At 57.4% G+C, this 21,205-nt stretch overlaps 3 protein-coding genes and 1 long non-coding RNA gene across 5 annotated transcripts; 2 read left to right on the plus strand and 2 right to left on the minus strand.

Annotated features, from left to right (window-relative positions):
* Positions 1–297: 297 nt before the first annotated feature.
* TGOLN2 (trans-golgi network protein 2) lies at positions 298–7,145 on the plus strand. Its single transcript, XM_064472768.1, has 4 exons — positions 298–437; positions 768–2,314; positions 2,960–3,043; positions 3,966–7,145. Exons 1-4 carry the CDS (start codon positions 377–379, stop codon positions 3,969–3,971), a joined length of 1,698 nt encoding a protein of 565 aa, XP_064328838.1. The 5' UTR covers positions 298–376; the 3' UTR covers positions 3,972–7,145.
* A 2,004-nt stretch (positions 7,146–9,149) lies between these two features.
* Positions 9,150–13,274, minus strand: LOC104042214 (caspase-3). Its single transcript, XM_064472769.1, has 4 exons — positions 12,254–13,274; positions 11,955–12,127; positions 9,947–10,088; positions 9,150–9,831 (listed from the first exon to the last, which is right to left on the minus strand). Exons 1-4 carry the CDS (start codon positions 12,453–12,455, stop codon positions 9,584–9,586), a joined length of 765 nt encoding a protein of 254 aa, XP_064328839.1. The 5' UTR covers positions 12,456–13,274; the 3' UTR covers positions 9,150–9,583.
* On the plus strand, positions 9,554–19,548 carry LOC135317110 (uncharacterized). Its single transcript, XR_010376222.1, has 2 exons — positions 9,554–9,643; positions 18,122–19,548. It is a non-coding gene; the product is annotated as an uncharacterized LOC135317110 (long non-coding RNA).
* RETSAT (retinol saturase) lies at positions 13,320–20,844 on the minus strand. Of its 2 annotated transcripts, none has more exons than XM_064472767.1 (11): positions 20,605–20,844; positions 19,966–20,148; positions 19,022–19,263; positions 18,169–18,370; positions 17,335–17,532; positions 17,117–17,236; positions 16,264–16,342; positions 15,980–16,089; positions 15,526–15,692; positions 15,046–15,205; positions 13,320–14,602 (listed from the first exon to the last, which is right to left on the minus strand). In XM_064472767.1, exons 1-11 carry the CDS (start codon positions 20,774–20,776, stop codon positions 14,457–14,459), a joined length of 1,779 nt encoding a protein of 592 aa, XP_064328837.1. In that variant the 5' UTR covers positions 20,777–20,844; the 3' UTR covers positions 13,320–14,456. The 2 variants fall into 2 exon arrangements, with proteins under 2 accessions (XP_064328837.1, XP_064328836.1); XM_064472766.1 differs by having other exon boundaries at positions 16,264–16,402; positions 20,605–20,843.
* Positions 20,845–21,205: the final 361 nt, after the last annotated feature.

Below are 21,205 nucleotides of genomic sequence, written 5' to 3' on the forward strand. Positions count from 1 at the left end.
CATAAACCCAACCCAATTTGAGCAATAAGCCATGCTGCACAAGCCACACCCCAATTCTCCACAAGCCCCGCCCCACCTCCCAGAAGCCCCGCCCCAGAACCCCGCCCCCGAGTCTCAATAAGTCCCGCCTCAGTCTTAGCAAGTCCCTCCCCAAACCCGCTACACTCCAATAGGCCCCGCCCCTTCTCCTTAAACCCCGCCCCACCCTCCTCTAGCCCCTCCCCTTGCCTCACACCCTCCCCAGCCCCGCGCGGCCGTTCCCGCCCGCCGCCTCCCCGCTCTCGCGAGATTTCCTCCCGGAAGTATCGCCCGCCGTGCCGGAAGCGGAAGCGGGCGGGCCGGCGGGAGGTGGAGCGGCCGTTCCTCTCGGGTCGCCATGCAGCTGCGGCTGCTCCTGCTCCTCTGCGCGCTCTGCGCCGCCGCCGCCCGGGCCGAGGGTGAGGGGCCGGGGGGACGGGCGGGGACCGGGGCGGGGGCGCCTGGGGGAGGGGGAGCAGTGGAGCCGGGGCAGCGCTTGGCGACGGGCCGGGCCGGGGCTGACCCGAGCGGTGGGTTCGGGGGGGGCTTTTGTGCCGCTGGGCCCCTCCGGGGGGGTGGCTCCGTCGGGGGCCGCCGGGTTTGTCACCCCTTTGGTCCGCCCGGTGGCCGTCCCCTTCCCCTGCTGGCCGCGGCGGGGCCGCGCTGGCCGGGGGCTGCCCAGGCAGCCGGGGCTGCTGACACCGGCCGGGGAGGCAGGCGGTGACTGTGACCCTTGCGCTTGCCGACAGCTCAGGTGCAGAGCCCGGGACAGCCAGTCGCTCAGGGGTCCAGCCAGTCGGGGCCACCTAATGACTCAGAAAACACAGGGAATGAGCACTCGGATACGTCCAGAAAGAAGGAAGAGGAGCAATCTGAATCGAACTCCAAATTGAACACAACCAACACAAAAGATGTAAAGGATGAGGCCCAGAAGACCATGGGCGGGTCTGGCCCCAGCAGTGACGAGGACAAAGGCCAAGGCAGTGACACAAGTTACAAAAACGGCAAACAAGGTGGCGGTGCGAGTAGCGGGTCGGGTAGCCAGAGCAGCAACTCCACTAGTTCGGGTAGCAACAACCAGAATGGGAGCAACGGCAGCAGTGGCCAGAACGGGGACAACGGCGGCCAGAATGGGAGCGGCAGCAGCGACCAGAACCAGGGCAATGGCAACGGCGGCCAGAATGGGAGCGGCAGCAGTGGCCAGAACGGGGACAACGGCGGCCAGAATGGGAGCAGCAGCAGCGACCAGAACCAGGGCAATGGCAACGGCGGCCAGAATGGGAGCGGCAGCAGTGGCCAGAACCAGGGCAATGGCAACGGCGGCCAGAATGGGAGCAGCAGCAGCGACCAGAACCAGGGCAATGGCAACGGCGGCCAGAATGGGAGCGGCAGCAGTGGCCAGAACGGGGACAACGGCGGCCAGAATGGGAGCAGCAGCAGCGACCAGAACCAGGGCAATGGCAACGGCGGCCAGAATGGGAGCAGCAGCAGCGACCAGAACCAGGGCAATGGCAACGGCGGCCAGAATGGGAGCAGCAGCAGCGACCAGAACCAGGGCAATGGCAACGGCGGCCAGAATGGGAGCGGCAGCAGTGGCCAGAACGGGGACAACGGCGGCCAGAATGGGAGCAGCAGCAGCGACCAGAACCAGGGCAATGGCAACGGCGGCCAGAATGGGAGCAGCAGTGACCAGAACCAGGGCAATGGCAACGGCGGCCAGAACGGGAGTAACGGCGGCAGTGACCACCAGAACGGGCAGAGTGGCGGTGGCGTCCAGAATGGGGGCAGCAGCAACAGCAGCCAGAGTGGGGGCACCGGCAGCGACCACCAGAACGAGAGCAACGGCAGCAACAACCAGAACAGCAGCAACAAGAACAAGGACAGCAACAACCAGGACAGTCACAACAACAGCCAGGACCAGGGCAGCACCAACACAAACCAGGACAACAAGAACACGGAGAACCAGAACAGCAGCAACAAGAACACAGGCAATAACGGTGATAACCAGCCCAACAACCAGGGTAATCAGGGGGACTCACCGAGAGATAAAAGCACGTCACCACAATCACCTTCCTTCACTGAGGACAATACCTCTTTAGACAATGAACAAAGCCCCAGAGAGAAAGAGGATGGAGCTGAAGAAAGCAGCAACGACTCCTCCTTTGATAAGGAGAGAGAGAAGAGCATTCCTTCTTCCCCCAGGGACCAGTCGGAGAGCAGCCACTTCTTTGCCTACCTGGTGACCACAGCTATTATTGTTGCTGTCTTGTACGTTGCGTATCACAACAAACGCAAGGTGAGTGGCTGCGCTCCTTACCCAGGCTCCCGACGTCTCCCCTTTCCTTGCGCCCGGGGTTTTGCTTCTCACCAGAACCTCCTGCTTGCTGCACGGCGTGGGTTTGGCTAACGTTAGTGTGAGCCTTGGTCCCAACAGCTTTGGGAGGAGTGGGGGGGTGTCGTAACTAGGAAAAGGGCCGGATCTCCGTGGGAATCGGGTGGCCTCGACTCTAGTGGTTATTTTCAGCTGAGAGAGATGGAAAGTAAAAGGTATACGAAGTTACCCTGTGTTTTCTTGCTGACAGTGAGTTTTCTACAGCAGGTTGCAGCAGGCTTGTCCTTAAATAGTCTTGCAGGGAGGGGGATGCAGCTCAGATGACATAACTGTCTTTTTTCCCCCTATTTTTGAGGTAGGAGAAAGAAAACAAATTCTTGTTTTCTGCATGTTAGGCAAACCTCATTATTGCCTGCTTTTGATCTTAGCTGGGTTTATATGTTGGCATTTATTTGTTTCAAGTGCTTTTTTCAAATGAAGTATGGTCACTAGAAGGAGGTGAGAGAAGCTGGTCTTTGGCCCGTTAGAAAGCGCTTGAGGTCAAAGTGAGAAAAAGCTTATTTAGTCACTATCGACCTGCTCACCTTGTCTCTGCTTCTCTCTCCAAAGATCATTGCTTTTGCTCTGGAAGGGAAAAGATCAAAAAGTGGTCGACGGCCGAAATCTGGTGATTATCAGAGACTGGATCAAAAGGTAAGAGCTACCCAGAAGGGGTGCTGCCTCGCCCCGGAGCTGGGCAGGCTGGGAGATGGTCACGGTGCCTGGTGTGTGTTGTAAATGTGATATATGGGCCTTTCGCGTTAGAAACGGTCACAAAGGCCCTACTTGGTTGGTGTGGGAAAGCAGAATTTTTAGCAAAACTCCCGCTCTTGGTCTGGAAACAGGGCTTGGCCAGAAAATGGAAGGGATATGCTGAGAAACAGTGGCAGAGCAGAGCAGAATTTTGAGAGTCTTGAGCTCATGTCCGTAGGAGTCAATGACTCAAATGGCTTTTTCAGAGTTGTTCTTAGCAGGGGAAGGGCAATTCACGGAGAATTCCCGCTCTTCCCCTCGAAACTTTCTTCACCTGTTGTCCTTGAGGCCAGGTATGTCTGTAGTTACTTTCTGCAATGGGAAGAGGAGGAGACAAGGAAAGAAAGATTTTGAAAGCTGAAAGAGTTAAGCTGCAACTTAGCCTTTCAGAAGGCCACCAGCGTTTGGGGGACTGCAGCAATGGCCACTTTCAAACGCTGTTAGGGATTTTGCCTATAAAACTCGGGGCAGTGTTGTCCTCGGCTTGGTGTCAGCTCTGCAACGCTGCTGGGAGTGGAAGCTCAGTTCTCTCCCTTCCCGAGCTGCAGCTGTGCCTGGCTGGGGAAGGCGTCTGAGTGTCACTGAGATGATTTGCCTGCTTGAGGCTCCCCGTTTGGTCTCACCAGTATTTTGGGGATTTGTTTCCCTTGCCAGGATTTCCCTGACTTGCCCCTGAGGCACCGAAAAGCAGGCAGTTAGAGCTTGGGGTTTATTTGAAAGCTCATCAGAGACACTTAGCCCGCTCAAACCCCGATGCTTTGTTAGAGTAGAAAAGCAACGCAGAGCTTTCAGGTCGTTTAAACCTTTCGTTTTGCCTTTCCAGATCTAAATTCCTCCTCGGATGTTTAGTGGAATAGTGACGGCCGGCAATGAAAATGCAGGAACACTGGGACGCCCCCCGACTCCCCTGCTGCAGCGCCCTGAGTCGTAGCTGCGCTGCTGCGTCCAGATTTCAGACGAAGGGGAAATGCTTTTCATTTTGCACCTGCACCTTGGTAACGTTAAACCTCTCACTTCCTCAGAACGACTTTCTCCTTTTCCAGCTGCCTGAAGATGAACTCGTTTTCCGCTTGGGTGTCTGGCTTCTAGCCTGCAGCCCAGGAAAAGCCAGTCCCCAGCACTTGAGAGAACTTTTGTCTCTAAATGAAATGGAATTTGCCATCTACTGTACTGACGTCTCCTCTTGCGGGGGGGAAAACAAAAAATCTGCCTGTGAAATGAGCCATTTGACTCTTCCCCTTCCGGAGTCATAGAGCTGCCTTTGTAACCAGCACAGTCTTGCTTGAGACACAGACATTCTCCTCTTCTGTCTGTTGTATCTGGACGCTAAAGTTCGGAGCGTGACTGATTGCACTAGTGTGGAAACGATCCGCCAAGGACTCTGATTTGATTTGATTATTTTCTCTCTCTGTGATGAAGACAATGTTAGAGTGTGATGATCTAGATTCTCTCTTTAATGCACATCTTTGGATGGAGCAGGGGGTGTTTTGTGGCCCTCGGGTTGTAGCTTCAACTTCCTCACCTGCATCTTGTGCTCCACACGGGTCTTTTCCCTCGCAGTCCCCAGAGCCCAGATGTTTGCACTAAGGGTGACAGTTGTGGTTTGATGCTGTGAAGGAGGGCAGGTCAGGCTTAGAAAGCTTTGTGCCAAATTGCTGCGGTGTAGTTAGAGCAGGCTTTGCCGTGGAAGATTGCTTTCCTACCCCTTGTAAAATGTAGTTAATCGGTGACATAAAACACACTGTAATCCCGAAGCGTCTGGCAAAAGTGAAACTTGTGGTTGCTCGAACCTCGTCCTCGGAAACGCAGCACCGCGGCCCTGGCGCGTTTGGCTGCGCTGAATGAGCCTCCGTCGGTTGTCGAGCTCGCTGCAAGCCAGCGCTCGAGAAGCGCCGGGCTCTCGCCTGCCCGAGAGGCGAGGTCTCTGCTCGCCCGCCGTGTTGCGCAAGCCTTGGCCGCGCCGCGCCTGCCGAGCGGCTCTCGCCTGGGGAAACCGTTGCAGCCTGCGGCGCGGGCGCTGCCTTCTCTGCCTGTGAGTCACCACGCGTCACCTTCACCCCGAGGTTGCTTCCAGAGCAGGTGACTGACGTATGAAAGGGCTTATTCCCACTCCTCCGTGGCTCTGCCGGCCCTGGCTTTGAGGAGTTTTATGTTGCTGAATGTACACTTAACCAACCGCTTGCCACTGAGCTGGTCGCTGCAGTATTACTGTGGAGCACTTAAACTAGGGCCTGGGGCAGCCTGGGTGTCTCTGAGGCTGCAAGACACGTTGATTTATGAGTTACAGCTGTGAGGTTGTTTTTATTTTTGTAGTTCTACTCCACAGATTTTTGTTTGAGGCAGGACATTTCTGAAGAGGGCGTGAAGTGCCTGCCCAGCTTGTGCTTTTGTTTTTTTCCAATATGGGCAGAAAAAAAAATTGGTTTGAGGCAGAGAGAGCTCTTCGCGCGGGTACCCGTGTACGCCCGAAGCTCGCGCCAGCCGTACGTGAGTCACCCTCTCCACGCACTGGCCGGCTGCGCAGGAAGAGTCCCAGTCCGGGTTAACTTCCCTCCAGCTGGCTGCGAAAGCTACTTGTGGGACGAGGCCAGCCTTTTTCCGGCCTTCCCGAGGTTGTGAACAATTGATCTGCCCTGTGCTTGCTAAAGATAGTCACGCTTGACGCGGGCAAAGACGTTTCCTTGTCTGGGCGGGAAAGCTACAGCTGTATTTTCTTTTTTCAGTGGCTCATTCCCAGTGTAAGAGGGGCAAAGGGGTTTGACCCTCTCTTAAAAGAAAAATCCTCCTTTTTTTTGTTTTCATTGGCTCTCAGCAAGCACAAAGAGCAGGAGAAAGTCCCTCTTGGCTTTAAATAGCTTTCAAGGTTTCACAAGGTTTTCTGATGTTAGAAGTACTTGCAGAAGCTATTTTGGAGAAGGGGAGTGTGAGGTGGAGGGAAGGGAAAGGAAAACAAGTCTGGGAACATAACCCTAGGGGGAAATGTGCCTTCTGAAAAGGGTGGGAGCTCCTGCAACAAGACTCTACTGTTTCAGAGATCCCGTAGGATAAGTCTGAGGCTCGCTGTTGTGCAGCTGATTTATGGGCAGGATGTGGGCTGGGAGGTGGTGGCTTTTGTCTAATGATGGGGGGGGGGGGAGGGGATAAAAACCCAACATATTCCAACATGTGAAATGCCATGTGCTTCTGAGCTGCTCGTTCCTGAAGTTTTCTGAGTGCCTGCGCGCTCTTTTCCTGCTATGTCCTATTTTTTTTTTAATGGAAAAATAATTTACAAAGGGCTTTTTTCATCATCTGCTTGCTTCTCTATCCCGCGAGCTTTTTCAGATGCCTTTCAGCCCCCTGTCGTCCCGAGTCAGGTTGGGAATCCCACCCCCCTCACCAGCAGGTAGCTATTAGGAGCGAGTGGGGCGAGGGAGCTCTTCGCCGAGCAGGACCGTTGTACCTCAGACGCGACCGTCAGGCTGCACCGAGCACGAGCTCCTCGTCAGGTTAGCGAGGGCGTCCCTCGCGGCTCGGCGGGAGCGGCTCGGCGCCCAGCAAGCGCAGGGTTTGGGGAGAGGCCGAGCTCATGCCAGGCTAAACGGGGGAGGCTCCCCCGTAAACCTCCTCCCACGCAGCAGTTCCCGAGGGCAGCGTGTTTCTGGCACCAGCCGCTGTAACTGTCCGAGCTGCCCGAAACCTCTGGCAGTGACTCTCGGGTTGTTGGGTTTTGTGGTGTTTAAATTTATGCAGTGTGTTTCGAACGGGTCGAGGTGCGCGTGACCTCTTCCCTTTGGACACAGCGTGCTTTTGAACGGACGGTATCTGTCAGGGCGTGGGGGTTTTTTGCCAAATGTTACTACTTTCAGGCCAGCTGCCTCCCCGGTTTGAATCAGCAAATCGTTTGTTTTCTGCTGCAGTGAAACGCAACTTGCTTTGAAGGATCAGAATTTTTATATTTCTTTGTATTTTTTTTTTTTTCTGTGTGGTGAAGCCAATAAACGGATTTAAGGAAAATAAATAAGGAGTTTTCACCTCTTTTTTTGGTGCACGTTCTCTTCAGGGTCTCCTTTGAAACCTGGCAACAACGGGGCAGGTTAGTTCCTCTTTGCGCGAAGAAAAAAGACATGGTTTTAACAAAGCCAGTGCTCTTTGAGTGAGTGGGTTGCGTTCAGAGCTTTGTGAGCTCCATTTGCACCTGCAAACTTGGCCCTGGCGTGACCAGCGAACACCGCAGCAGCCGGAAGGAGCCGAGACAGGTTTCAGCCGAGAGCAGATCCGGGAAGTTTCCAGTCTGCTTCGTGATCGCCCTGTGTCGGCAGCCTCGGTCCCTCGCGCGCGCGTGGTAGCGAGCGGGGTTATTTAGGACCCGACCTTAAGACAGAGTTTAAACTGCTTTTAACAGAGCTTAGTTGTGGATCTCTCCTGTTGTATTTCTCCTTTCACCCACAGGGAGGCTCTGAGGAGGATGCAGCCCGGATCCCAGCACAGCCTGTTGTCTCCCCTGAGCAGCAGAGACTGGGAGAGACTGGAAAAGAGAGCCTGGTGGTGCCGCTTGTGTTCCCTCTCGGCAAGAGCAGCCTGTGTGGGCTGCTGCTGCCCAACCGGCCGTGGAAAGGGGAAGAGAGGGTGCCACGACCAACAGCAGATGATGAGGGCGATTCTGGGCAGCGTTTACTGCTGCTTTCTGCAGAAAATGGAAGAAACTTTCTCCTTTCCCCCACTTTTTCCCTAAAAGGAGAAAATCCACCCTCCTGCCCTCTCCTCCAACTTGGCTGGGCACCAGCTGCTTGCAGCGAGCGCAGGGGATGGGCTAGGAAAAAGGGAGGGCCGCTTGTTTTCCTGTTGAAGGGGTTGCTGAGAGCTTGAGGGAGGAAAAAAAGGGTGGAAGTGGGGGACCAAAATGAAAGTACTCCACTCGTCCGCACGTGGGATCGTTGGGTTGAGCGCTCGTCCAAGCCTTGCTGCAGGAGACCAGAGCATCGCTCTGCTGCGCGTCTTCAGGGCGATTTCCCAAAGAAGCAAGAATTACTCAGTTGCGCTCCAAGAGCTGTTTGAACTCCTTGCCCAGTTCCACCCTGATCTGAGCGTGCCGTAAAGGTCCCAAAGCTATTTCATTCCTAGAGGTAGAGCGAATGTAGGGGGGAAGGAACAACCCTGCAGGTCCCTCGAGGGAGAGAGGCCCCACCACGCGTGCCAGGATGCGGCGAGCGCCGAGCTGGGGCAGCTGCACCGCACGCCTACCCGCGAGCCAAAGTCCGGGAGTGGAAAACATGCTAAAGGAAACCTAAACTACCTGCCAGCTGGGTTGGGCTCTGCTTATTGGGGCTGAATTGCTCAGGGCTACGCTGAGAAATACCAATACGGCCAGAGTTTATCTGAGAGGAGCTCAGGGTGGAGGCGGCGCAGGTGTAATGAAGAGCTTAACGCATGAGCGCAGGGTGAAACTCTGCCCGCTTCAGTGGAGCTCTTCACCTCCTCCGGCGCCTCCCTCCTCCTCCTGCAGCCGTCTGAGGACCGGTCCCGTCTCGCACTCCAGGGATGGCCCCGCATTCTGCGCAGGAGCCCGTCAGGCTTTCCATTGATGTGGCTTTTGTGTTTATTCTTGGGACCAAAGAGGCAATGGGAAGAGAAGACCTTGAGCAAATACATCAAGCCCTTGAGGTGTCCCAGTGCATCCGTCCCCTCCGCTCGCACCCCGGCCGGAGCTTCCCCCTCTCCCCATCCTCACGTAAGAAGGAAGCTCGCGAGGCCCCGGTTATTTGTCATGAGCCCTGAGATCTACCTCGAGCAAATGCTCCCAAATGCACTCCCTGACCTTCACGCCAGCTCCCAGCTCAACCCACCGACTGCAGATCCTGGTAACCACCCTATTATTTTTTTTTTTTAAGAGCCATGATTTTCTAAACGGCCTCGTGAACAAACAGCTCGAACTTGAGGTCATGTTTACAGCAGGGCAGCAGTATTTTCATTATGGGTAGGGCACCAGCCAGGTGAACTCATCAGCTTTGCCTCTGTCAGACGAAAGTCCATGGCCTGTGAAGGTTTATTTAGACTAAAAGGAAAAAACAAAATGGGTGAGAGTGCATTTGCCAGGTTGGAGCTCTTTTGTGTAAGGGAACCAGGGCGAGGAGCAGGTTCGCGCCCCGCTCCGGGGCTGTGGGTAGCCACGGCGCTGCTGCCGTAGGGCGTTTGGGTGTTGCTGCACTGTGGTGTGCTTAGATCAGCTGTTTCTGCTCTGCGGAAGGTCCCGTGGTAGGATTTGCCCCAGCTGCCCTTGGCTTGTTAAAACCTCCCCCCGGTAGCTCCGGCACATCCTAGGTTGAGCTGGTCACCTTTTCAGAGGCGTTTTCTGCTGGTTTTCTTGTAACTTGTCCTTTTTTCTCTGTGCGCAACAGGGGACTTCTGGCAGCCGAGGTGCTGCTCTTTGCCCCTCGGGCTCCTCTGCAGAGCTGGCACCTCTCAGACGCCGTCTGCCTCCTCCATGATGGGTGCTGAGAAGGGGAAGACCTCCTGCAGCAGGTTGGTGACGAAGCAGGGCATCTCCTTGCATCCCTCGTAGGTGCCCCTGGCCTGGCAGCAAAACGCCACCTCCCAGTTAATGCGGGTCATGAGGCGGTTGAGGGCCAGGTGACGTTCCTCTCCCTCCAGCACCTTGAGCAGGGCCTGGAGGAACATGGATCCGGAGATGCTGAGGAAGGCCACGTAGCCTGCAGAGTGTGAAGGAAGGAGAGCAACGTTGGCTGCGCCCTGGCCCTGTGATGGCAACGTTTCCAAACGGAAACGTTTTCGGCTGGCGTTGGTGTGTCGGGGGCTCTCCCTTACCTGGGCTGCAGGCGAACATCACGACGGTTTGGGGAGGGATGGAGAGGTAGTCGGAGAAGCAGTCTGGCTCGCGCCCTGGCTCAGGCTCCCCGCTGTCACACTCCACAACCACCCCCTGGTCGAGTTCTTGCCCCCGGCAAGCCTGTAGGCAGAACGGCTGTTGTGAGCTTCCCCCTGCTCCACTCCTTTTGCCCATCTCTGGGGCAAGCCTAAAGCTCCTGGGGTCTCTGGGGAGCTCCCTGTGGACCTGTAGCCCCCCACCCAAGCCAAGCCTACAGCCCATCCCCTGGTGCAGAGCCCTTCCTAGCTCCTGCTCCCCGAGTCCTACAGCCCCACGTGGTTCGTCTCCCGTTCCATCCCCTTCCCTTCGCATCCACCGAGCCTCCCCTTCCCTCCTCATCCATCACAGACGGGGTTGGTCTCTGCTCCCAAGTCACCAGGGACAGGGCGAGAGGGAACGGCCTCAAGCTGCGTCAGGGCAGGTTTAGGTTGGACGTGAGGGAAAATGCCTTCCCTGCCAGAGGGGTCAGGCCCTGGCACAGGCTGCCCAGAGAGGTGGGGGAGTCACCGTCCCTGGGGGGGTTCAAACACCATGTAGCCGTGGCACCTGGGGGCATGGTTTAGGAGACATGGTAGTGGTCAGTTTGGGGTTGGACTTGATGATTCTAGAGGTCTCTTCCAGCCTTAATGATTCTGTGATTCTATGGTTTGGTCTTTCTTGCAGGGATGGAGTGCAGGGCTGGTGTTGGGAGGGTGCTGGGGAGGGACTAGTGGTGCTGAGGCTGCCCTGAGGGTACGCTTCGCCCCCACCTGGAGCCACCTCTGCTGGGTCGTGTTGGCTGGGACCAGACCAAACGGCAGCGGTGGACGTCACCCAGTATGAGGGCAGAGGGGAGCATCCCCTCACCTCTCCCTGTGCAAACTCCCCTCCAGGGGTCAATCCTCGCTCAGCTGCGCCACCCTGGCACCGGCCAGCCCAGAGAGGTGGGCAAGGGCCACCAGGAGCCGGGGGACCCGAGAGCTGGGGTGATGCTGAGGGGAAGCAGCCCTTCTCTTCGCACCCTCAGCCCTGCGGTGTTTGCTCTCCGAGGACGGCGTTCACCAGCACAAGCATGAGGTTTGCCCGCAAATTGCGGTGCCCAGATCAGTCTCCGGGTTTGTTGGCTTGTCGGGGGACGTCCCCGACTGGCTTTCAGGTGAAAAGTTGTCTGGATGTTTGCATGATGCTTGCAGAGCTATCTGCTGGCATCTGTCCAGCTGCCGAATTATTTGTTTCTTCAGTGATCTAATCCCCCCTGCCGTGTCAGCTTTAAGGCGTACTTCCAGAGCTCCATTCCTGCATGGGCATGCTCACGCTGCCCGCGGCTTTGCTGCTTGGGAACCAGCTGGGGGCTTTATTTTCCTCCCTGCTACATCATGAGTTCACAGCTGGGCTTCTCCCAGCCCTTCCCCAGGAGTTTGCTGCGCCCAGATGTCACGGTGATGGGATTTGAAGGCAGCTTTTACTGATTCGTCTGTTCCCTGGTGGCGTCTGGGAGGCATATTTGATCCCAGCGATGTCACGTGTTGTGGTAGATGATTTGGTTTCAACCCAGGTAGTGCAGAGGGTGCCAACCACCAGGAGAAACGCTCCTAGAATCATCGAATCACTGAGGTTGGAAGAGACCTCTAAGATCATCAAGTCCAACCATCAAGTGGAGACACTGGGAAAAGTCTGAGGCTGTTTCCCAAAGGAGGGACACGTGTATGGATGACGACAGGCTGGGAGAGGAGTGTTTGTAGGGAGCAAGGAGTCTTCAAAATCAGCGAAAGCACGAAGAGAGAGGGATGGAGGGTTGTGGGAAGCTGGGGAGTGAAAAAGGGACCAAGGTCTCACGTGGATGTACCAAAATCAACAATTAAAACAGATTTATACTGGCAGCAGCCTCAAGCCTCACGCTTGGGCCAGTCTAATTCTGCACAAACTTAGCAAAAACAAGATCAAATTATCGTCCAGCGGCTGTGTTACCTGGATAAAGAAGATTTTGGGTATTTTGGTGAGCACCGGGCACTTTTCTGAGGATAAAATCTGGAAAATCCGGCTCAGCTTAACTGGCTCTGAGTCGCAACCAAATAAGACCCCTTCCTTCCCGTGGCTGGAGATGATGCTCACAAAGTACTCCCCGTGCTCACAGCGACGCTCTGCAACGACACGGCCGAACCGATGCCTTGAGCGTCAGCTCAGGCTCCCGGGGAGGGGGCTTAGAGCGAGAGGTGGGAAATGGGGGCTGAGGAGGGGCGTTAGGGGCTGGTGGGGGGGGCGCGTACCTTGCTGGTAGAGGTCTTCTATCTCCTTGGCTGTCTTGTTATGCATCAGCTTCACCTTGTAGTTGAGTCGTGAGAGTATTTTGGAAAGCTTCTCCGCTTCCCTCTTGGCTCCTCTCCGGGTCCCGAACGCCACATCACCGTCGCTGCTGTGGAAATGGGTGTTGACGATGACAAGAGCCCGGCTCTGCCTTGGCTGGGACATGCCGGGATGTCCCCTCGGACGGGTGGGGGTCTCGAAGCCCCCGCTGTGCTGCCGCGGAGGTCAGGCTTGTCTCGCAGCGAGCCCCGAGCGCTCCTTCAGGAAGTCCAGGAGAGCGTATCCTGCTCCCCGGCTGACTCAGCACCAGCCTGACTGATTGTCAAGGGCAAGGCAGGAGCGATGGCCTGTCACCTGCTGCGGCGGCGAGATGGCACCTGGGCGTGACTCACGGCGGTAGGAGAGGGTTGGGGTTCGGCCGGCGTTGCCAGCCGTGAGAGGGCCGGGCCGGCACCATCCAGCCTCGAGCATTTGGGGCATATGTAGGGTGGGGAAAAAAAAAATTAAAAAGGGGGTTTCTTTACTTGCACGGGGATGGGGAGGGGTTGGGGAGGGCTGGGGGATGGAAATGCTGCGGTGCGGGAAGCACCAGGAGCAGCCAGGCAATCCCTCCCTGCCTTTCTCACCGTGTCCGTGTCTTTGTGTCCTCAAAAAGCCAGGCAATTCCCACTTCCCATCACTGACCGTGGGGAAAACAGCCCCTTCCAGCTTCCCCCGTGAGCTCCCAGCAGGGCGTTTTGGCCAGTGTTGCTTATTGCCTAACGCTGCCTGCTCCGGGCGAGGCAATAGGCGTTTGCCACCTGGTTTTACCCACTTGGGGTACCCATTTATGGCACTTCTGCAGTTATTCCTCCCCAAAACAGTCCGTGCTGCTGCGGGATGAGCCCCCAGCGACACGCTCACAAGGACGGGTCTCGGCTGCATCCCCTCTCTCCGTCCCTTTCCAAACTTGCCCGCATGGAGTGTCAAAAAGCAGCCGCCTTCTGCCACCCTAACCCAGCCCTGCTGAACCCACATCACAAGGCGCAAATCACAAGATGATGGTTATTTTTTTTCATTTATTTCTGGTCTCACGTGCTTCCCTTGCCCTTTGGAGAGGACTTTGATCATGCTCCCAAGCTTTTCCCAGCAGACAGAAAGGCTAGATTATTTTTTTTTAATTGCTGAAGGAGTGGCTGTTTGTGCCATCACACGTCCCTGGGCGATGGAGGGTAGAGCAGCACTGAAACGTCACAGCGTTGCGGAGCACACTGGTCCACAGCTACCAGGAACCATTGCTCCTACATAGCTCTTAACCTGGCTTAAATCGCTCCAGCCTTCGTGCCTGGCCTTGGCAAGCCAGAAGAACCCACTCGCTCCACCTCCCTGTTGAGCAGGAGCTGGTTCCTCCCCCAGGGACCGTGCCTGTGAGCCTCTTCTCCCAGGTGTCTTCGTTAAAACACGGCGATGGGGCTTAGGCCGGTGTGATTTCCCATTGCTCCAACGCAGCCGGTGCCCGTCCAGCGGCTGGCAGGGGTTTACTGACCCTGCCTGACACCACCTGGGCAAGCCTGTGCCCAGCCCTGTCTTGGGGAGGTGCTGCTTCCTCTGCCTCTGCGGCCCCCGGGGCTGCTGCGTCCCATGTGGAGCTTTATGAGCCCGACTCGGTGCCAAAGCTGCCATCTCAAAGGGGAAAAGCACCGCCGGCGGGCTCGCTGCCCTCGGCCCAGTGGGTCTGGGGGATGCAGGTGAAGGCTGATGCTCTCCAGATGGTGCCGGCAGCTGTCAGACTCTGGTGGGCATCAAGCGACCACGGGCGTTGCTGGTAGAAGCAGCTGCAGCCTGGTTTTGGGGGTTCTATGCTGGCCACTGCTGCACATGGCAGCTCCTGGAGCTCCTCTTTCCTACGCCAGGAGAAGGGGTTTGCCCTCAAAAAGGGGGGCCAGGGATCAGCGCTGGCTTTTCCTTGCTAGTGATGGACATCGTGGTGGAATGAGGTGAGCTCTAGGTGGGTAAGGTCCAAGGCAAGCTTGCTGGAAATGGGAATGGCGTCTTCCTGGGCTGTAACCCTTTGACTTTACATTAAAGAAGGATGTGCTACGGTGATCGACAGCTGAAAAATAAGGCACTGGGGGTGATCCAGTGGGCTGGGGGGAAGGGAGGTCCTGGCTGGTGGGATGGCGGGCTTTAGTCCCTCTTCTTGACGTTGGTGGGCTGCGTGCGCTTTTGCAGCCATGCCACGTCGACGTAGAGGTTGCGCTTGAGGACGGCGCTGGCGCAGATGAAGGCTCCTTGCAGGGCCCCCACGAAGCCCCCTAGGCACAAATCCTGCCCTGGAAGAGAGCAGGAGGCGGCGATGGCAGCAGCTGTGGTGGGAACCCATGAGCAGCCACGCTCCCCACCCCCAACTGACCATCGCCATCCCCAACCACCACCCACTTTCCTCACCTTCCAGCTGCCCCCAGGCCAACCCTGGGGTCTGAACCCACGAAACCCCTCCCTCCTTGACCCCTTCTCTCTCCCCAGCAGGGAAAGGGCCTCATCCTGCCCAGCTGGAATCAATTGGTGCTGGGCAGGGAGACCACATCCCAGAGGAGGCGCAGCTCGTTGCTGTCGGGACAGATGCACTTCAACCTGCTCCAGTGACTCTTGCATCACCCCGTGGCACATCAGCAGCTTGTCCTCTTATTTCATTGCAGGATTGAAGGGGGTTTTTATCCCCACCTTCCAGCTTCCCCAGAGGTGCCCTCATCTGAGAACATGGTGGCTGTGGTACCTGTCAGGTAGAGGTTGGGGACAGCCGTCTGCGCCCTCAGGGTGGCAATGGTTTCAGCTTGGAGGCGGGCGATGCTGTGGTCGATGCCGTAGAGCTCCCCCCTGGGGCTGCCGAGGTAGTGCTGGTTGGTGAGGGGCGTCCCTCCCTCGATGTACTCGATCTGGGGAGGGGAACAAGGGGACAAGTGGTCTGCATGGGGTAGGCGTGATGGTGTGGGGTGTCTCGTTGTGCTCCAGAAAGCTGGTTCGGGCTGGGACAGGTTTCCCTGTAGACCCTTGGGTGGTGGTTCTGGCCAAGTTTGGTCCCAGGATGGTCCTGGAGGACCATCAGATCCCCCATGCACCATGGTCAGGAGGCAGTGGTGATGGGTTGGTGCTGGACCTCACATCCAGCAGACTTGGACCCTGCTCCTACAGTTGCAGGATGGGGCTGGGTAGGCAGGACCTAGCTGGAGGACCCATGCGCCCCAGGTTTCCTCACCCTGTCCTCGATGCGAGGGTAGAGCTTGAAGACAACCTGCATGATGGTGTCCACAAAGGTGGTCTTCAACCTCTCATAATCATCTCCCCGCTTATTGACCTGTTTGTCCTTCCACTCCTCAAACCACTCGTATTTGGCGAAGGTCACGATGGCCAGCGTGGATTTACCTGCAGCAGGACAAGGTTGGGGCCGTTGTCCCTCTGCCCACCCTCACGCCACCGTTTCACTGCCGCAAACCCAATCCTCCCCATGCAACCACCTGGGACGTCCCCAGGTCTTTGTGGTCCCATATCCTTCGTCCAGTTATCCCAAAGACCAGTTTCCGTGAGCAAGCTGCTCAGCAGCTTTGAACATGGCTATTTTAGGCGAAACTCCTTGTTTGCCACCATCAAACGAACCAAAACCCAGCAAGAGTTCTCAAGCCACTCCCAAGCGTGGGTGGTTGGGCATTTACCTGGGTGCCTTGCTTCCCAGGTGGGGTCCTTGGCTGACGGGCAGGTGACAAACAGGAGAGGGATGTTCTTGGCAGCTTCTTCCCTGGAAGAAGCCAGGTAGCGATTCGTTCTGCGGAGAGATACAAGGGTTTGAGGTGGGTTTTGATGCAAACCTTTCCATGAATACTTGCTACCTGCAAATCTCCACGGAGCGAGGCTCTGCCAAGAGCGTTTTCTGAGTCACCACCCAGGAATTCCTCTCCTTACACTTAATGAAGCACGTCTAAGGTGAAGCCAAACCTACATTTCATCCAGGTTATCTTCTGCATACATGAAGTAGTTGGTGGGCTCCAGCCCCAGCTCTTCCCTTGAGCCATTAAGACCTACAAAGACAGTGAAAGCCGCTTCGCCGTGCGTCACCATGTGAAGCTGAGACTGGATCGCTGTGATAGGGAGGGAAGAAGGGGAAAATTAGTGTCTTCTTGGGATCCTCAGCTATGGAGAAGTGGTTTCTCCTAGAAGAAGCCCCACTCATATCTATGTTGCTCCCATGTTGACTCAAAAAACCTGATTTATCTCAAAACATCCCATGTGTGCCCAAAGGGTGGGATGGCAACTCCTGCAAGCCGTAAGGAAGGCAGTAGCACTGCGATTTCCTATGGGGGATGCTTTAGGGTATGCTTGGCTTGAGCTTTTGCTGGTTTTAATGACCTTCTTGGGTTCAAATGTGTCCTACTCTGCAAATGTTGAATGGTCGTAGACCGTTGCCCAAAAAGCTCCCACCCAGCCATGCCCCCTTCCCACCCAACCGTGCCCCTTCCAAAGCAGCAGGATTCTGTGGCAGCAACCCGACTTTAAGTGGATATTTCACCAACTTTCACAGGTTTTGGGGCACTATGCCGTGGGTTTTGGGGAAACCGAGCAGCAAGCCAGGGCTTTGCCAGCTGAACGGCCAGTTTCGGCAATTTAATTTAGGCTTGATTAAAAACCCTGCACAAAGAAACGTATGGCCAGGGGTCGTGTTTTGAATACCACAACATGAATGACAGGGTTTTGCTGATGTCTAAGAAATAATTATAAAGAAGCCGCTTCGTGCTGTGGCTGCGAGGGGTGTTAACGCCGCAACCCCAACGAAACCCAGCGCTGCCGTGTTTTACCAGGCAACGCCTGCGCCTCCGCCGGCAGCAGCCGTTCGTAGGTGTTGAAGACCCCAGCGTCTGAAATGATAATGGGAGCGAAGATGTTCACCAAATCTTGGCCTTTCTTGACGCTCACACCTGGAAGGAAAAGGCGAGGAGGGGAGGAACGGGTCCGGTTAAAAGCAACACCGTGGCGGGGAGAAGCCGCATGTGCCCCATCCCGTGCCAAGGCTCACCGCAGGCTTTGCCCTGAGAGTCCAGCAGGATCCTCTGCACCGGCGCCTTTCCCAGCACGTTGCCTCCGGCTTTCCGGATAACGGGAATGATGTGGAAGGCAATTTCTCCAGCCCCACCTTTGGGGTACCAGGCGCCACGGAGGAAGTGGTTCACCAGGATGCTGTGCATGGAGAAGCTGGCCTTGGAGGGGACCACACCTGAAAAAAGGGGCAGCGTAAGGGGAGTTTGTGTTGAACCGTGGTTTTTGTGGCTTATCCTGAAGTCTTTAGGATGAGGAATGCCCTGTCCTCAGCTGGACGCAACGCTGTAAGGAAGGACGGATGCGGCTGAGACACAATGGGTCACTGGTGCCCAGAGGACCAGCGGGGGTGTCAGACGTGGGCGGCCCTGTGGCAAAGCCTGTGGCTCTTTTGCAACTCGGGCTGCAGCTGCTGAGCCAGGGGAATCCCTGGGGCCTTGAGCAAACCCCCGGGTGGACGGGACCAAGGAAGGGGAAGGCTCAGGGCGAAAAGGTTGTGGCGAGGCTGGAGTGGTGGGTGCCAGCGCGAGGTTAAGGGTGGGCAGATGTTCCCTTGTGTAAGAGGAGTGACGCTGCCACACCGTGAAGCTGAAGGATGCGGAGGGAAAGAGATGAAGGCGAGCAATGGGAACATGGAGACAACCAGCCGCTGGCTTGGGGTGAGGATGCTGCAGAGCATCCATGCACGCAGCATCCCTCACCTGTAAACCACAACAAAGCGGCAAAGAAAAAAGGGGGTTCTTATGTTATTTTTTTTCTTTTTAAAGGGTTTAACTTCACCTCCACGGTGCCCCGGAGCCTCCTGGCTACCTACCGTATGAGGGGAAGATGTAGCTGAAGACAGCCCTGAGCTCGTGGTCAGTGGTGAGACCGTCCACCACCTCCTTCAGGCTGCGCGATGTCAGCTGGAAGAAGGGGCTGAGCCGCGGCAGCAGCCCCGAGCGGCACAGCAGCGTTGCCAGCGCCCGGGGGATCATTTTCAGGAAGCCCAACAGCACGGTCCTGCCGCTGACGCTCTGCGGGAGGGGAGGCTGTCGCTGAGCATCCGCTGCCAGGGGTCTGCAGCCAACCCTGGTGTGGGCTCGAGAGATGCTCAAAAGCATCTTTTTCCCCTTAAATTTACTACTTGGCTGGCAGAGAGGCGACAGCATCTCTTAAGCACCACATCCCAGGGAGCTGTGGCCAAGGGGAGCATCCGCCCCCCCAAAAAAAACCTCCCCTGCAGCGGAGGCCTCCCACCTTTGCAGTGGTTTCAAGGCATGTGTTAATTAATGCTAATTTAGCACTGTTTTGATGATTGCAATGACTCCGCCAGCTGGCGGGACCCAGACCATCATCCCACAGCACTTGGCAGAGGGGCTGTCTGGGCTCACAGGGGTCCCAGCGCATCCCACGGGACCACAAGCATCCGTGGGGAGTGGGCTTAAAACTCTGGGTGCGACACTGAGGTTTTGAGGCAGAAAAGGGAGATTTTTTGGATGTGTTTCCCAATGCTTTTGGGGTCGGGCAGGGATGGGTTGTGCAAAGCCGTTATTCTCTGCAGTTGCCCGATACCTGGGTGTTTGGGGGGGGGGCATTTCCCCTCCTCACATGACCCCGCAGAGAGGGACCAGAGCCAAAACCACCCCCCATCCCATCCCCGCGGCAAAGCCGAAGCTCCCATCTACCTTCACCAGCCGCTCAAACTCATCAATAGCAGCCCCCTCCCTGGGAAACTGCTCCTTCAAGCCTTGGAAATATTCCTTCTTCCCCGAATAGATGCGATACGTTCTGCCGCCGCCTGGCTCCCCCAAAACCACGGCATCGTAGACAGCTGGCAGCCGAGCCCACTCCAGCTGCCCCTCCGTCAGCTGGTCCAACATGAAGCGGACGATGGAGCCCTCCTCCATCTGCCCCACATAGTGGATACCTGGACAATGTATTTTTCGTTTATTTTAGGGTTTTTTTTCCCTTTTTCACACCCCACCCTGTACCCCTGGGATGCACAGCACCCTCCTTTTATTCCTCTGCCCCCTCAGCAGCTCCCTGTGGAGGGGAAAGGGAAAAGATGGGAAACATCCACCCCACCACTCCAGGCTGAAGGGAAACCAAGCGCTCGCCGCTGGTTTTTAAGCAGCTTTTGAGATTTTTTATTAGCCATTGATATTTTTTTGCCCTCTCTGTTGCTGTAAATAATTAATCCCGTGCAACTCGAGGGACATACAGACCTGGACTTTGTCTTGCTGGAAGGAGTTCGCTGAGGGAGATGTGCCCTGATGTGACATCCCCTGGACAGGGAATTCTATAGGGGCTGGGCTGGGTATGGGGAATTCTATAGGGGCTTGGCGCTACAGCAACAGGGCGTGACCGGCAGCACCTCATCCTTCAGCAGGAGGATTCTGGGGCGCTGGAAGGTGTGCAGCATCACGCCACTCATGCAGAAAAAGTGCTTGTATAACGGCGGGGCGGGTGCTGGGGACGCCCACTCCAGGTGTTAGGGGTGCGGTTCCCACCACAGGCACCCCCCCACCCCCAGCCGCTCCCTGCGACCTCACCCTGCGGCTCAGCCCCTCACCCCACCCCCCCGCCACGATCACCCAGGGGTGAATTTGGGACCCCAAATGGCCCGTACCGGTGTCGAACTGGAAGCCCTTCTTGCTGAAGGTGTGGCAGCAGCCCCCCAGCTTCCCGTGCTGCTCCAGCACCAGCACCCGCCTGCCCACCTTCGCCAGCAGCGCAGCAGCTGCCAGGCCCCCGATGCCGCTGCCCACCACGATGGCATCGAGCCTCTCGGGGACTTTATCTGCCGAGAAAACTGGGGGGGGCGGGGGGGTGGCATCCTCAGCGGTCGGATGTGGCACCCCCCAAATGGGCGCCTGATACCCGGCAGGTGACCCCGAAACCTTTGCTGGAGGGGAGGGGGCCGCTCGGGGGGGCAATGCCAACCTGGGGGGTGATGCCGTAGCACGGGGGGATGTCACCAAGGCGGGTGGCACTATACCGTGGGAGGATATCACCCGGGGGGGTGATGCCGCCTGGCTGGGTGATGCCGCACAGTGGGGACACGCCGCTCGGGGGGATGACACAGCCAAGGGGGCAGATGCCACCCTAGTGTGTGATGCTGTGCCAGTGGGTGCCCCCACCCTGGGGGGTTCATGCTGCCCCGGGTGGAGCTGCCGCCGTGGGCGGGGGTGAGCTCGGGGGTGGGGGGTCCCACCGGGGGGGAAGGGGGGGCTAAGCTGCCGGTGAGCGCGGGGGGCAGACCCCGTACCTGCCTTGAGGACCGTCTTGCGGGCAGCCTTGTCGGTGACGAGTGGGGCGGGCGGGCGCCGGGCGTCGGCGGCGAAGGGGCTGGGGGCGCCCGCGCCCCGCAGGAGCCGGGCGAGGAGGAGGAGGAAGAGGAGGAGGAGGAGGGCGAGGAAGAGCAGCGCGTATGGCCACATGGCGATGCTCCGGTCTGACGGCGTGGTCCGGCGGCGGCCCCGCTCCGCCCCGCTCCGCCCCGCGGGGAACGGGCGGCGGCACCGGGGGAGCCCGGAGGGGCGGGGGCGGGAGCAGGGGAGGGGGCACTGGTGGGGCACGGTGCACTGGGAGATGCCTCGGGGCACTGTGGGGTGGCAGTGGGAGATGGCTCTGGGCGCTGGGGGGTGGCACGGGGCAATGGGGGGTGGCACGGGGCACTGGTCATTGGTGCCAAGCTTGGGAGATGTCACTGGACACTGGGAGCTGGCAATGGTCACTGGTGTCAGGCACTGGGAGCTGGTGCTCTGCACTGGTACAAGGAACCGGGAGCTGGCACTGGACACTGTTTCTGGGTGCTGGCACCAGTGCCAGGCACTGGGAGGTGGTACTGGGCATTGGTGCTGGGCAGC

The sequence above is a fragment of the Phalacrocorax carbo genome, chromosome 24 (genome assembly GCF_963921805.1).
Source record: "Phalacrocorax carbo chromosome 24, bPhaCar2.1, whole genome shotgun sequence".
Taxonomy (NCBI): domain Eukaryota; kingdom Metazoa; phylum Chordata; class Aves; order Suliformes; family Phalacrocoracidae; genus Phalacrocorax; species Phalacrocorax carbo.

Excerpts from the sequence above, each read along its gene's own strand:
- TGOLN2 (XM_064472768.1), top strand. The coding sequence starts at position 377 with ATGCAGCTGCGGCTGCTCCTGCTCCTCTGCGCGCTCTGCGCCGCCGCC. Across the intron at positions 438-767 it reads CGCCGCCGCCCGGGCCGAGG|CTCAGGTGCAGAGCCCGGGA; the intron begins GTGAGGGGCCGG and ends GCTTGCCGACAG. Across the intron at positions 2,315-2,959 it reads CGTATCACAACAAACGCAAG|ATCATTGCTTTTGCTCTGGA; the intron begins GTGAGTGGCTGC and ends CTCTCTCCAAAG.
- LOC104042214 (XM_064472769.1), bottom strand. The coding sequence starts at position 12,455 with ATGTCCCAGCCAAGGCAGAGCCGGGCTCTTGTCATCGTCAACACCCAT. Across the intron at positions 10,089-11,954 it reads CCAAAATCTTCTTTATCCAG|GCTTGCCGGGGGCAAGAACT; the intron begins GTAACACAGCCG and ends TTCTGCCTACAG. Across the intron at positions 9,832-9,946 it reads GATGTTCGCCTGCAGCCCAG|GCTACGTGGCCTTCCTCAGC; the intron begins GTAAGGGAGAGC and ends CACACTCTGCAG.
- RETSAT (XM_064472766.1), bottom strand. The coding sequence starts at position 20,776 with ATGTGGCCATACGCGCTGCTCTTCCTCGCCCTCCTCCTCCTCCTCTTC. Across the intron at positions 17,533-18,168 it reads CTACATCTTCCCCTCATACG|GTGTGGTCCCCTCCAAGGCC; the intron begins GTAGGTAGCCAG and ends CCCTTTTTTCAG. Across the intron at positions 15,206-15,525 it reads ACCCTCGCATCGAGGACAGG|ATCGAGTACATCGAGGGAGG; the intron begins GTGAGGAAACCT and ends TCCCCTCCCCAG.